The sequence below is a fragment of the Labrus mixtus genome, chromosome 13 (assembly GCF_963584025.1).
Source record: "Labrus mixtus chromosome 13, fLabMix1.1, whole genome shotgun sequence".
Lineage (NCBI taxonomy): Eukaryota > Metazoa > Chordata > Actinopteri > Labriformes > Labridae > Labrus > Labrus mixtus.
Window position 1 is genome coordinate 23,602,176 of NC_083624.1, and position 12,285 is coordinate 23,614,460.

The following is a 12,285-nucleotide window of genomic DNA, read 5'->3' on the forward strand; positions in this document are numbered from 1 at the left end:
TGCTAATATTGCTATATATTTAAGATTTTAATATATTGAACTGATCCATATAAAATAATGTATTATACTTGTTTTTCTTCAGGACTTATGACAGGCATGGCATGACTCAGTAGGAAATACATACAGACTAATCTGAAGTGACTCAGCATCTTTTTAAGTCAGAACATCCAAATATAGACAAGACAGGAACAAACAAACACTGTACAAAAGTTATAGTAGTTTGGTGTTAAAACTGTTTGTCTGAGGCACCAAAAAGTTGTGAAATAGACAATTACACTCATCGAAATAGGGCTTGAGGTGTGTGTGTGTGTGTGTGCACAAATGTGTATGTCTGCGTGCCCCTGTGTACCGACAGGAAGTGGTGGTGGCTGGTCTGAGGTCAGTGGCAGGAAAGAATGGTAACTATGCTGTTGCTGTGACTACAGTTGGTCACAGCACAGGCTTTGGGTTTCCTGACACGCTTTAGCTAGAAACCACATCCAAACAGCACTCCATCCATCCCTGCTGTATGTGTGACATTGATCATTTCACAGTAAATTAATTCATGTTAATGCATCTTAACTGGGTACCAATTCTCCCTGTAAGCTTTCCTTTGCCTCTCTCTCTCTCTTTTTCTCTTTTTCAACTCACAGCACCCCTCTCCATGCCCAGTGGCATCTATATAAAATGCTTCCTTACTAAATGCTGCTCCACCCTTCTCTTTAAACATTAAACGCTGCACAACAGCGTGACCACAGGAACTAAAAGGCCGTGTTTCTGTGCTGTTTACTAGCCTGAGGCAAACCTCATCCCTCTCATTCACATCTGGGCCCACAACCATCTACAACCAATGAGAGATGGATTCCAATGATGTCAACAATTTGAGGAAATTAATCAGTTAGGGACCCTTATTTCACATCACTTTACCAAGAATAGTTATGAAACAGTCAGATTTTTTTCACATTTGTGTTTTTCTTGAATGTCTGCTGTACTGTTTAGTATGTTTTGAGCTGATAAAACTTGAATTTTCTTCAATTTTAAGGCTTTGCCTATTAAAGACTTATTCTAGCTCCACTGTCTAATATACATAAGGTACACACTGTCTCCTCTTTCAACTGCTTTGTAATCACTTAGTGATTTATTTTACACATGAGATTCTAGAAACAGCATCAGTTTCATTTGAGCACTACACAAATATTTAAGTTTAATTCTTTTTTCCAGAAAGGAACATAAGTAACAGCAACACAATCAAAGACATGGGCTCTGGGACCAAAATGGAAAATAACTTATCCCTAACCACTAGATGTCAGTCTTGTCAAAGGAGCCTTTCGAACATGCAAATGATGCCAAAGGAGGGTAATGGGTTCATCAATTCAGCAGAGCTGCATGGAAACTTTCTGAAGTGGAGCAGTTTGAACCGTCATCTTGTTCAGTGTCACATTTACACAAGAAAGCTGCAACTTTGGGCAGCTTTATTAACAACAATAACACTCTGTAGGCTTCTGTCCACTACGGTGAATTGCAATGTTGGAGCAATATCAGTATCAGTTTAAAGTATTCATTATTGCATGTTGTTTTATTGTGGCCTTTATTGGCCTAATAATATTATCTGACTAATTCCAGCAATGATTGATAGTTTTATTACAGAATTTTAACCATTGTAGAAAAAAAAAAAAAATGTCATTTGATGTGTTATTTGATCTACTTCTTATTTATGAGCTAATGACAATCGATCATCTGATTTTTTTTACTGATTAAAAAAAGTGCTGTGATCTCTGGTCTCAGTCTGAACCGCGCATGCGCATAGCAGACAGAGGAACCAGCCCCCTGTCTGCCAGCTCAGCTGACAACAGCAGCACCTCGGAAACCAGATAATGATGGCAGACTCTGGAAGTAACGAAGCAGTAGCTGTGATCGGTAACACCGACATCACTTCAACGGAATCCGAAAACAACTTAATAAACACGGTCGTACCTTTGGTTATTCTCCATGACCTGTATTTGTGCTGTTCAGAAGCTTACTTTAACTTGTGAAAACTTTCCTCTAAAAGGCCGGACGTGTTGTAAAGGTTAGCTGTGAGTTAGGTAGACATAGAGAAAGTGCAGAGTTTGCTGTAGCTGTATGGACGTGAACTGGTTTCAGGGCGAAATGTCACTGCTACCTCTGCAAGCAAACCTTAACGTCACAAAGTTTGGCTAAGTTGCTTTTGCTAAGAGCTCGAAGCTAAGTATGCAAACTTTACTCATGACGTCAGCTTGCTAGCTAGCAAGTCTCAAACACAACACCTAAAGTTTGCTGAGATTAAATTAAACCGAGTCCTTTGTGTCCTGCATGTCTAGTCTAATTTTTTGAAGTTTCCATAACAAAATAACTTTTGCATATCTAAGAGAATAGCTTTTTTCCCCCCTAACTTTGTGTAGGGAGTAGTATCTTGTCCTGTCTTGTGACCTGCACAAGCCTGCCATAAGCCTGTGTAGAGAAGCACTGATCAATAACAAAACAGCTGTCTGTCCCTCTCTGTTCACCTCTTTCCACTCTAATGCCTTTGATTTATAGAATACATTTAACTTCCTGCATGCACCTGTCTGTTCACCTGATATAATATATTATGATGCTGTCTCTAATGCATCACATTAATACTCTTTGTTAGTAACCTTTTTGCCTCTTGCTCACTGTTTCTTTCTTGTCTGTGTAGATGGTGGAAAGAGGATCATCCCTGTTAATAAAAATGGAGATCAATGTGTCAGAGGCAGAGAAGAGAACAGGGAAGAACACGGTTAACATGCAGGAAACCTACACGGTCTATCTCATAGAAACACGGTAGGTCATACACTTTGTTTCCTCAATGAATTAATTGTTTGAGAAAAACGTACTGCTACTTTGTGTGGTATGTAACATCTTTCAATACCGTTGAAGTAACTCTGAAAAGGAAATATACACTTTCACCTCTTCATTTCCTTTTGTCCGTTTACTGTTAAAGCTAAATGTTGAATGGATGTTCAGATAGGTGACAGTTGAAAGGAAAAGCAGTCTAGTATGAATCATTTCAATCCTGATTAAAGGAGTCTCTACAGGATGGCAATGCCCCATATCTACAGGGGAATGAAAATGATGTGAATCATACTGTGTAGTAACCAGATCTCAGCCTCATTTGCGCCCTATGGGAGACTTCAGACCTATGGATTATAAAGTTCTTTAAACACAATAAGGTAATATCTAGTAGTTTCTCGTCCCTGTAAGTGAGTTGCAGAGACTCTGAAGAGTCATTACCAAGACACATTGTAACTGGTATTGCCTGACAATGTTGTATCTTTTTTTTAAACTATCTGCAGTTTGGAAACTTCAAACAGGACGGGATCTTCTGTGTGTCTTATTGTCTGATTGGATTCCAAGGTGCAAAGATAGCTGAACGTGAAATCAGACCTTGAAATATATTTAGACAAAATGTGATAACTGTAACTTTTACATATTGTTTTTGTATATAACTTTAATTTTTGTAACTGTGTGGTGTAAAACTTTAGTCAGTGGATAGAATAAAAAGTTTAATAACTTGTAAGTTTAATGAATTTACTTAACCAAGTGCAAAGCAGCACTAACTTGGTAGACCCCCCTCCTTTTTCAGTTTCCATTTTAGAAGCACTCTGACTTTCACTGAAGAAGTTTTGTCTATAGGTATTGGATCTTTTTAAATAGTATCATAACCTAGTCACCTTTTACTTTAATTAAAGATAATTTATAAAGTAAGATCTGATATAGTTAGGGCCCGACATCGATATTAAGAAGAGAGAAAATCCAATACCGATATATTGGCCGATATCTTTCTTTGGTCTGTGTTTGATCTTAAGATATAGATAGATATACACATGTTAGCGTTTATCCCTGAAATGCAGTTATCAAACACGTGTGGAAAAGATGTGTAACGAAGACAAGATGGTCACTCAACTGGAAAGGAACCGCTAATGTACGTGCGTCCCCGATTGTCACTCTGGAGAGTGATAATGCTCGTTGCAATCCATATAGCGCCCTCTGCTGGTGAAAGAGAACTGCAAGTGGAATACAATGAAACTCAAATGAAATGCTATTTGGCTGGTGAATAAATCAAGTCATATATTATCGGCTGGCTGGTCTAGATAGATTTTTGATTTTGTGTTTCACATTGTTTAAACAAGCACTGTAGTTCAAATGTTTTCCCGCTTCTATATCCTATCATACATGTGATACCTAAAAATGCTCTTTATTTACATTCATGACTCTGTAGTCCAGCTGAGTCTGTCCCAGAGGGAAGTACACCTGCAGCACCTGACACCCTGTGGAGACGCTATAGTGAGTTTGAGCTGCTCAGAACGTATCTCCTGGTCACCTACTCATACATCATCATCCCCCCTCTACCAGAGAAAAGGGTGAGTGACACAGAAAGATATAGGATTTTAAAGAAAAAGGTTCAGTAAATATGATTCATTTTCTGGGGTATTACTCATCGAAGTGAAGATTAGAAGTTGGTGATATACATCTGCTTTGTTTGAATATGTTCAGTAACATTTGAACTCTATGGATTGTGCATCTGATAGGCCGAGTTTGTGTGGCACAAGCTGACAGCAGACAACCTGGACCCCGATTTCGTCGAGCGCCGGCGAGTTGGTCTGGAAAACTTCTTGCTGCGAGTTGCATCACATCCTGTCCTTTCCAATGACAAAATCTTCTTCCTCTTTCTGACGGAGGTTAGCCGTTACGCTTGTTACACCAAATGTCTCACTAAAGTCTTTCCCCCTTACTTATGCAGGCAGACACACTCTCACACACTCATAGTATCGAAAAGGGATTTCATTCTGAAGCATTTTGAAGCACTAGGGCAAACAGAACAAGAGGCTGCAGTGCTGGAGGATACAGACACTAAATAAATAGATAGGAAATGCCATATTAAAAAAAAGAGAATCACTTTAAACTGAAATTTCACATTTTGAACTAGTCTTCTTTCTGTAGCCTCTAGGAATAAGCTCTATTCATTGCTGCCTCTTAAGGCGTTATGTTGTTGCCAAAAAGCCCAGATGTTACACGGTGTGGTTGATAATCCTGTCTGTTATGTGTCTGTCGTCTGTCAATCATCTCTCCTCAGGAGAAGGGATGGAGGGAGGCTGTTTTGGAGACAGGTTTCCAAGACAAGGTAAACATTTAGACCTGTTTTTCTCCGACACACTGCAGTTGATTAGTACCTTCATGTACCTTCTGCTGAAGTGCTTGAATATGAATTCTGTTGTTGACATACACTGACTATGTTTCAGTGTCTTGGCTTACTTTATGATATGCAGATTGCATCATAACAGAGTACCTTGTCACATATTCTCCTGTGTTGCCATATGCTCGATAAAACCCTCTAAATGTGAGTGTTCTGTTTCCTGCCAGGTTGACTCCAGACTGAAGTCTCTGAGTGCGAGTTTCAGAGTCAAGAACCCTGACAAGTACGTATCAAATAGACCAAAAAAGATTAAAAACACAAGTTTGCTTATAGTTCTGCCAACGACAGAATGTTTGGTTTAATTAAAATCTCTGATCTCAGTGGCAGAACCAGTAAGAAGATGATAATTAGAGTTTAAAATTAGAACAACACAAACTGAAACAAAGAAAAAAAAAAGTTGGTATAATGCAGCTTGATATATGATCTCGTTTCTTTTGTACTTCAGGCGATTCACAGCATTGAAACAGTACAGTGATGAATTGAACACTGTTATCACTCAGTTACTGAGGGTGCGGGCGGTGAGTTTCAGCAAACACAAAAACACACACAAACACAAATATTGTCTGCTTTAGTTTGACCAGTGGATCAGGTTTTTTAGAATCTTGTGGTGTGTAACCTGAGCATCTATTTCATGTAGCCTCCCTATTATTTATTATGGTGTTTTTAGTAAGGAAGCATCCGAGGTAAACACAAATGTTTTTATAATATGTGATGTGATTGCTGTCTTTCTAGAGAGTAGCAGACAGGCTGTATGGAGTTTACAAGGTCCATGGTAACTATGGCCGAGTGTTCAGGTGAGAAATAATAACTCTTTCTTTTCTACATTCATTTTACTTTTACTCATTTATTTAAGTGCACTATGTGGATTTAGTAGTGAAATTTGAAAGTAAGAGAAGTGTAAAAATTGTATGTTATATTTTCTGAACTGAATACACAAACTTTACTCATAAATCCCCTGGAACACTGTTTGGAGATAAAAAGCTACCAGTAGAGTTACGGTTTCACTGTTGCGGGCCCCCCTCCATAACTTCTCGTGTATCATTTTTATCTTCAGACAGTTTTCCAGGGACCAAATTTTCCTCTGAGGACAGTTCATGTATAGAGTTATGAACATATAAGACAGAATCTGTACACTTCTCCAACTTTCACATTTCCCTACCAAAACTACATAGGTCACCTTTAACTCTTAAACTCTAAATTTAAATTAAATAAAGCAAAAGCCAAACACAATTTTAAGTAAAGAAATGTGGTGCACAGACTGAATCCAGCAGCCTTTTAGTTTAAGTTTATTTTAGAAACATTTACTCTGTCATACTGTACATCATTTCAAATTTCCATTGTGTGTCCTCAAAAACCACACATTATTTGTCAAATAAATGTAGATTTACACTTCTTCTTTAAGTTACTCATAAACTGATGCATCCAGCAAGTGGAGGAACAGGGTTGTTCTCCCATTATGGAGATGCTTTGATTCAGAATTCTCTTTTTTTGTATAATTTCTGACCTATGATAGGGAAAGTGTATGTTTCACATTCTTTGATAATACTTAAAATATTATTTTTTTTGCTTTTGAGAGTAATTTTGTAAATCATTACATGTAGAAGTGTGTTTGTTAACATGTGACACAAAGTGTTTTAGAATGGTCTTAAGTGCTCCTCTATTTTTGTCTCTCCAGTGAGTGGAGTGCGATAGAGAAAGAGATGGGCGACGGTCTACAGAGTGCTGGCCACCACATGGACACGTACTTAGTCCACTTCAGATTCTCCCTAATTAATACTCAGACACTACACTGCACTGTTAACCGTGTTTTCTGCATAATTTGATTATCATTAAACCACACATTTCTATTGGTTCACTGATGATTCTGACTTTGTGTGCGTTTACACAGGTATGCTGCATCAATAGACGACATTTTGGAGGAAGAAGAGCATTACGCAGACCAACTGAAAGAATACCTCTACTACACCGAAGCTGTCAGGTAAGTTTTTAATCATGGTATCAAAGAGAGAGATACGTTACTGTGAAACTGTGTCTACTCCAGGGTGATCTTAAGTGCTTTGGTACTAGAAGAATGTTATGAAAAATGGCAGAGGAGTTACCCGCACGCCAATTGGACTGGGCTAAAAAGCCACAAAAAGTCCACAGGACAAGATAAATACAACAATAATCTCTATAATTAAGACATGAGACTCAAAGCAAAAGGTGCTCAAAGTACAAACAAGTGAAATTTAAACAGCAGCATTTCAGTCCTCATTTCACTTTTTTGTTGAGTTGGTGTGCGGCTGGTTTCTCCTCTGCCGTTCATTGAAGACAGAGACACATACAGTACTTTATATTGAGCTGAATAAGAAACATTTCAGTCAATATTCAATATGATTCAGTTAAGTTTACACTGTCATTAGGATTTAAAGATTATCATAATGGTTTGCTCGTTGATATTCATTTCCATAAGGTCCACCTAAATGTTTAATGTCTGCACACGTCATTACTTTAGGTTTAAAGAAGTCTTAACCATCACCATGTTGGAGTTAATATTAAGGCGTCACACATAAGTGTATTCAACGTGCTGAAATGTTCTGGACTGATTGTAATGTATTCCACTATGACCTTTAGTGCAGGGCTTAAATTACATCTGACTAAAGGGGGGCATGATTCCTTGATTAGTCTAGAATTGCAATGATTGGATGAATAACCAAAATTGGAGAAAGAAAATGAACTTCTAAGTTAAGTGATAATCATAGAGGCATTCTGAAGCACATGTACCAAACATTTGACTCTTTCCGGCTCCCATGTTGGAGAATATGCTGCTTCACATGATAAAGCTCCTCTAAGGAGTACTACTGGTGAAGAAATTAATACTGATGATGTATCTTTATGAACTACATATGCAAACAAGACCATCAGCGACAGGATGGAATATTATTACTAATGACTGAAACTGCTGCTACTGCAGGTTAGGTGTCCAAGAGATTAACTGCACACTGCTAAAACAGCTTTTTTATGGCAAAGACTCATGATGAGTGATACCTTCAACTGTAAAAAAAAAACAAAAAAACAGGACATGAGTACAGTACGACACCAGCTTCCACAGAGGTCGTCAAAAAGAAAGTTATTTTTGAAAGTTCCTCGCAGGAGCTTTAAACAAAATATTTCAAAGTGCCGCACTGTGATGTTTCGTTGGACTTTTTTATGTCTATACATCAAACAGTTCCCTCTTCATTAAAATAATCTCCCTGTTACTGATAATACAAATATTTGTGTTGGCAGAGATAATACCCATCCCCCTTCCAAACTGCTTGCTAGTATAACACATGACATTTCTAAACTAGATTTTGCCATGTCGATTAAAGGCAGTTTAATCATGCAGAGTCCCATGGTCTGTTTCTCTTTTTAACCATGTCATTTCCTCTTCACAAGAAGAATACCTGCTAATATATTTATGTTTGGTATAAGCTTGACCCATGAAGGTTTTAGACCGGTCCAATAAGTAATCTACTACAGCTTGATGTTCTTCTGCTAAATGTTGCCGTCATTCTTGGACTTAATCCAAAACAAAGCAGCATGCAGCAGCACTAATGCAAATACTTTAGACATGTAAATCTTTAGCTTTCAGTATAGCATGCGATGCAAACTTACAAAAAGCACTGATAAAAGGGCTCTTTCTGCCTGGATGGAGATCAGTAATGTCTGACTTTATGTGTCATTTCTGTTTAACTGTTCGGGATGCAAGTTCTGATTGGTTGATTTAAAACATTTTTCATCGTTGTGTATTTGTGTGTGTGTGTGTGTGTGTAATGAAGGTCAGTGTGCAGGAAGCATGAGTTGGTCCAGTATGAGTTGGAGATGGAAGCTCTGGATCTTGGACATAAGAAACAACAGAAAGAAGAGCTGGCTACAGGGGTAACACAACAGCACTCTCACTCACATTAACTCTACAATTCTTGTTTTCTTCTACACGACTGAGGCATAATACAAAATGTGTGCAGCTACGTCAAGCACAATATATTGATTAACAGATTTAGATGTGAATCAAAGACACTTTGTAGTCTTGATCCTGGTTTTCTGGTGTGCTTGTGTGCAGACGGTGCGAGTGTTCTCCCTCAAGGGGATGACCAGTAAGCTGTTTGGCCATGAGAGCCCAGAGCAGAGGGAGAGCAGGCTGGCAGCCTTGGAGCAGAGTATCCAGGAGGGGGAACAAACGCTGAAGGAGAAGAACACAGAGTGCCAGTGAGCTCAACACCCATCCCACAATTCTCTATTTGTTTTTCTTGAAAATGAAGTCTTTGAAATGTATCTGACTGGCTGACTTAGATGTCTGTCATGTAACTATCTTCACCATTTAAAAAAATCAGGTAATGGTCGATTTTTTTTATGCACACTTTTTACACTTAATTTGACATTACAACCAGTAATGGAAAAGAAGGAAAAAGCACATCAATAAATACAGAGCAATACAACCACCACATTGTTTGTTGACATAATCCTTTGTCTTTCTATACTCCCCCCTGTGCCTCCTCTTCCACTAAATGACTCACAGCGGCATGTGTCTTTGTTTGTGATTGTGATTTCAGAGAGTTTGTGCGAGCTGCCTGGGAAGACATCGAGCGCTTCAAGGAGCAGAAGGACAATGATTTGCGGGAAGCTCTAATCAGCTATGCCATTATGCAGATCAGCATGTGTAAGAAGGTATGGGTCCTGTATTGTTTGCTTTTCTATACTGTCACGCTTAAGAATGCCAGGCTTTTTTGTGATGTTTGTTCATTAAATGACGTTTCCTTCTTCTGCTCTGTAGCTCCCCATCTGTTTTACAGAAAATGGTCTTGTTTGTGCTCTCTCCTTCACTCTCTCATTCTTCACTGTCTCAGGGAATCCAGGTGTGGTCCAATGCCAAGGAGTGTTTCAACAAAATGTGAGCCACTTCCCAGCCAATCACTCTCCTGCACCAAAGCAATAGTCAGACAGATTGTTCAGAGTGGGACCTGCAGTCTTATGGAGAAGGCAATGGGAGCCCAAATTTTGACTTCATTTCCTTTTGCTACACAGATTTGAAGCCACTTGACAGGACTCTCTATCACATTTTCTCTCTCACAACATGCACACGCGCACACACACACACACACACACACACACACACACACACACACACACACACACACAATTCACACAAACGTTTCCAAACCTTTAAGATCCCTGTGTGGTATTCAGATACGATTCTGCGCAACTTTCATAATGCAGATGATTCAAATGAACAAATGTCCATCCTTTGCTGCAAATCTGGCAGCATGTCCAAGAGGAAAATCCTAATGTGTGATAACTACCCAGTAGGAATAGCTGTGTAGTTTATTTCAGTTGTTATACTTATAGGTCTTATCTCTTACCCTAAGAAAAGGAAGGTGATGGGAGTGAGAGCCAGTGGTTCATATAAAACTGCAACAATTAGAAGTCTGAGTTCAAACATTTTGAAAGAAGGCCGGATTAAGAACTTTTTTTTTTGTACATCAGTGACCATCATCCAGCCTGTTTGGTCTAATTTTACACATTAAAACACAATGTATTGTCAACTACACTCAAAACAATTATCTTAGACTTTGATGATGAGTCACCTACTGTATATTTAGGTCTGTTGAATTTCTAATTGACTCTTTGCAAGAGACTCTGTAATCTGTGTCCCCAGACCTCCTACATGTAGCAGAACTGAACAGTGAAAGGGAATCATTGTGAGGATTGTTGCTGTACTCTTCTACCACTACTTTCTCTCAGGCACAAATAAGATCAGGGATGCTGTAGCTAAATTTAATATGAAAAGTTGACAACAATTCTTAATTCACTACGTTCCTCTCTTTGGGAATGTTATCTGATAAAAATGTCAGCTAATGAATCAGACCAAAATAATCAGAGGGAAGTGCAGGGCAGCATGGGCAACACTTAAGGAAGTCCCTTTATGGTTACAGCAGGTTTCCTTTTCTTGAATAAGATGTTCTACACTTCATGCTGAAGTCAGTCTTTATGCTGCTATTAATCAATAGCCGACCAAAGAGCCTTCAACCTGGTACTTGTATGCTATATTTTTCAGGAGGAGACAAAAGGAGAAGGGAAGTTAAAGATGTGGATCTTTTTGTTTTGTGCTAGAAGCATAGAGCATAGAGTTAAAAGTCATAAAGGCTTTGCACAGTTTCAGTTACAGTAAAGCCTTTTTTTTATGTCTTGTCCTCCTTAATGAAGGCCAGAATCATGGTGCCCCCACACGCTGCCTGATGTACAAAGTGCACCAAACATGAAAATCAAGAGTCTTTTCTTTAGACTGCCAGAGCCTCTAGCCTTAAGAAGAACATTGGTTTTGCACAAAAGGGTAGAGGTTAGATTGTGAAGATCAAAACGCTCTTTCAGCCTCTTTCTTTATCACCAAACTAAATAATCAACCTTAGTTCCAAGAATGCCTCGGGTTGCTTTTTTATGAAAAATAACGACCAAATTTGTGAACATTTTTAACTGTTTGTTTAATCCTTAAGATCTGGCTCACTAGATCTGCTCTACATTTAAAATCTGCCACTATTGCTTTGTTTTCTGATCTTCGTGTTAGGAGGACAAATGGGTGTAAAAATCAATGTGACATGTAAGTGAAAATAATAACCAATCTAATGAAATGATCCCAAATTAAAGCTTTGCTGTACGTTTTTATTATAAATAGGCAACATGAAATGAGATTGTTTTTTTATGTAATCATTGTGCTAAGACACTAATAAAAATATTTCTTTTTGTAACTATGTGCATTGCATTTCTATAACCAATAACATACAGAGGAGTCTCAGACTATACTGAACATCAGGAACATGTGGTGCTGCACTGAGACAGACTGCTTGATGACTCATTTTTATATAGGAGTAGTTTCCTGGTATTTTGTTTCTCTTTGTAGTGAGAGGATGAAAAGGAACTGGCTTTAAATAAGCACTTATTAAATGTCAGGCTGCCATAAATCAGCTGTGTCAAAGTAATACACTGCCTAACCCGCATGCATGGCTTGTTTATTTCCATGACACCTGTGGTGACGGTGGATGGAAATCAGATGGGCTTAT

At 38.4% G+C, this 12,285-nt stretch overlaps 1 protein-coding gene across 1 annotated transcript; it reads left to right on the forward strand.

Moving 5' to 3' along the window:
• The first annotated feature begins 1,786 nt into the window (after positions 1–1,786).
• On the forward strand, positions 1,787–11,973 carry LOC132987286 (sorting nexin-4-like). Its single transcript, XM_061054246.1, has 14 exons — positions 1,787–1,946; positions 2,675–2,799; positions 4,238–4,379; positions 4,548–4,697; positions 5,093–5,140; positions 5,380–5,435; positions 5,658–5,730; positions 5,945–6,006; positions 6,888–6,953; positions 7,101–7,190; positions 9,013–9,112; positions 9,294–9,439; positions 9,784–9,898; positions 10,078–11,973. Exons 1-14 carry the CDS (start codon positions 1,854–1,856, stop codon positions 10,123–10,125), a joined length of 1,314 nt encoding a protein of 437 aa, XP_060910229.1. The 5' UTR covers positions 1,787–1,853; the 3' UTR covers positions 10,126–11,973.
• Positions 11,974–12,285: the final 312 nt, after the last annotated feature.

Excerpts from the sequence above, each read along its gene's own strand:
- LOC132987286 (XM_061054246.1), top strand. The coding sequence starts at position 1,854 with ATGATGGCAGACTCTGGAAGTAACGAAGCAGTAGCTGTGATCGGTAAC. Across the intron at positions 4,698-5,092 it reads TCTTCCTCTTTCTGACGGAG|GAGAAGGGATGGAGGGAGGC; the intron begins GTTAGCCGTTAC and ends ATCTCTCCTCAG. Across the intron at positions 9,440-9,783 it reads GAGAAGAACACAGAGTGCCA|AGAGTTTGTGCGAGCTGCCT; the intron begins GTGAGCTCAACA and ends TTGTGATTTCAG.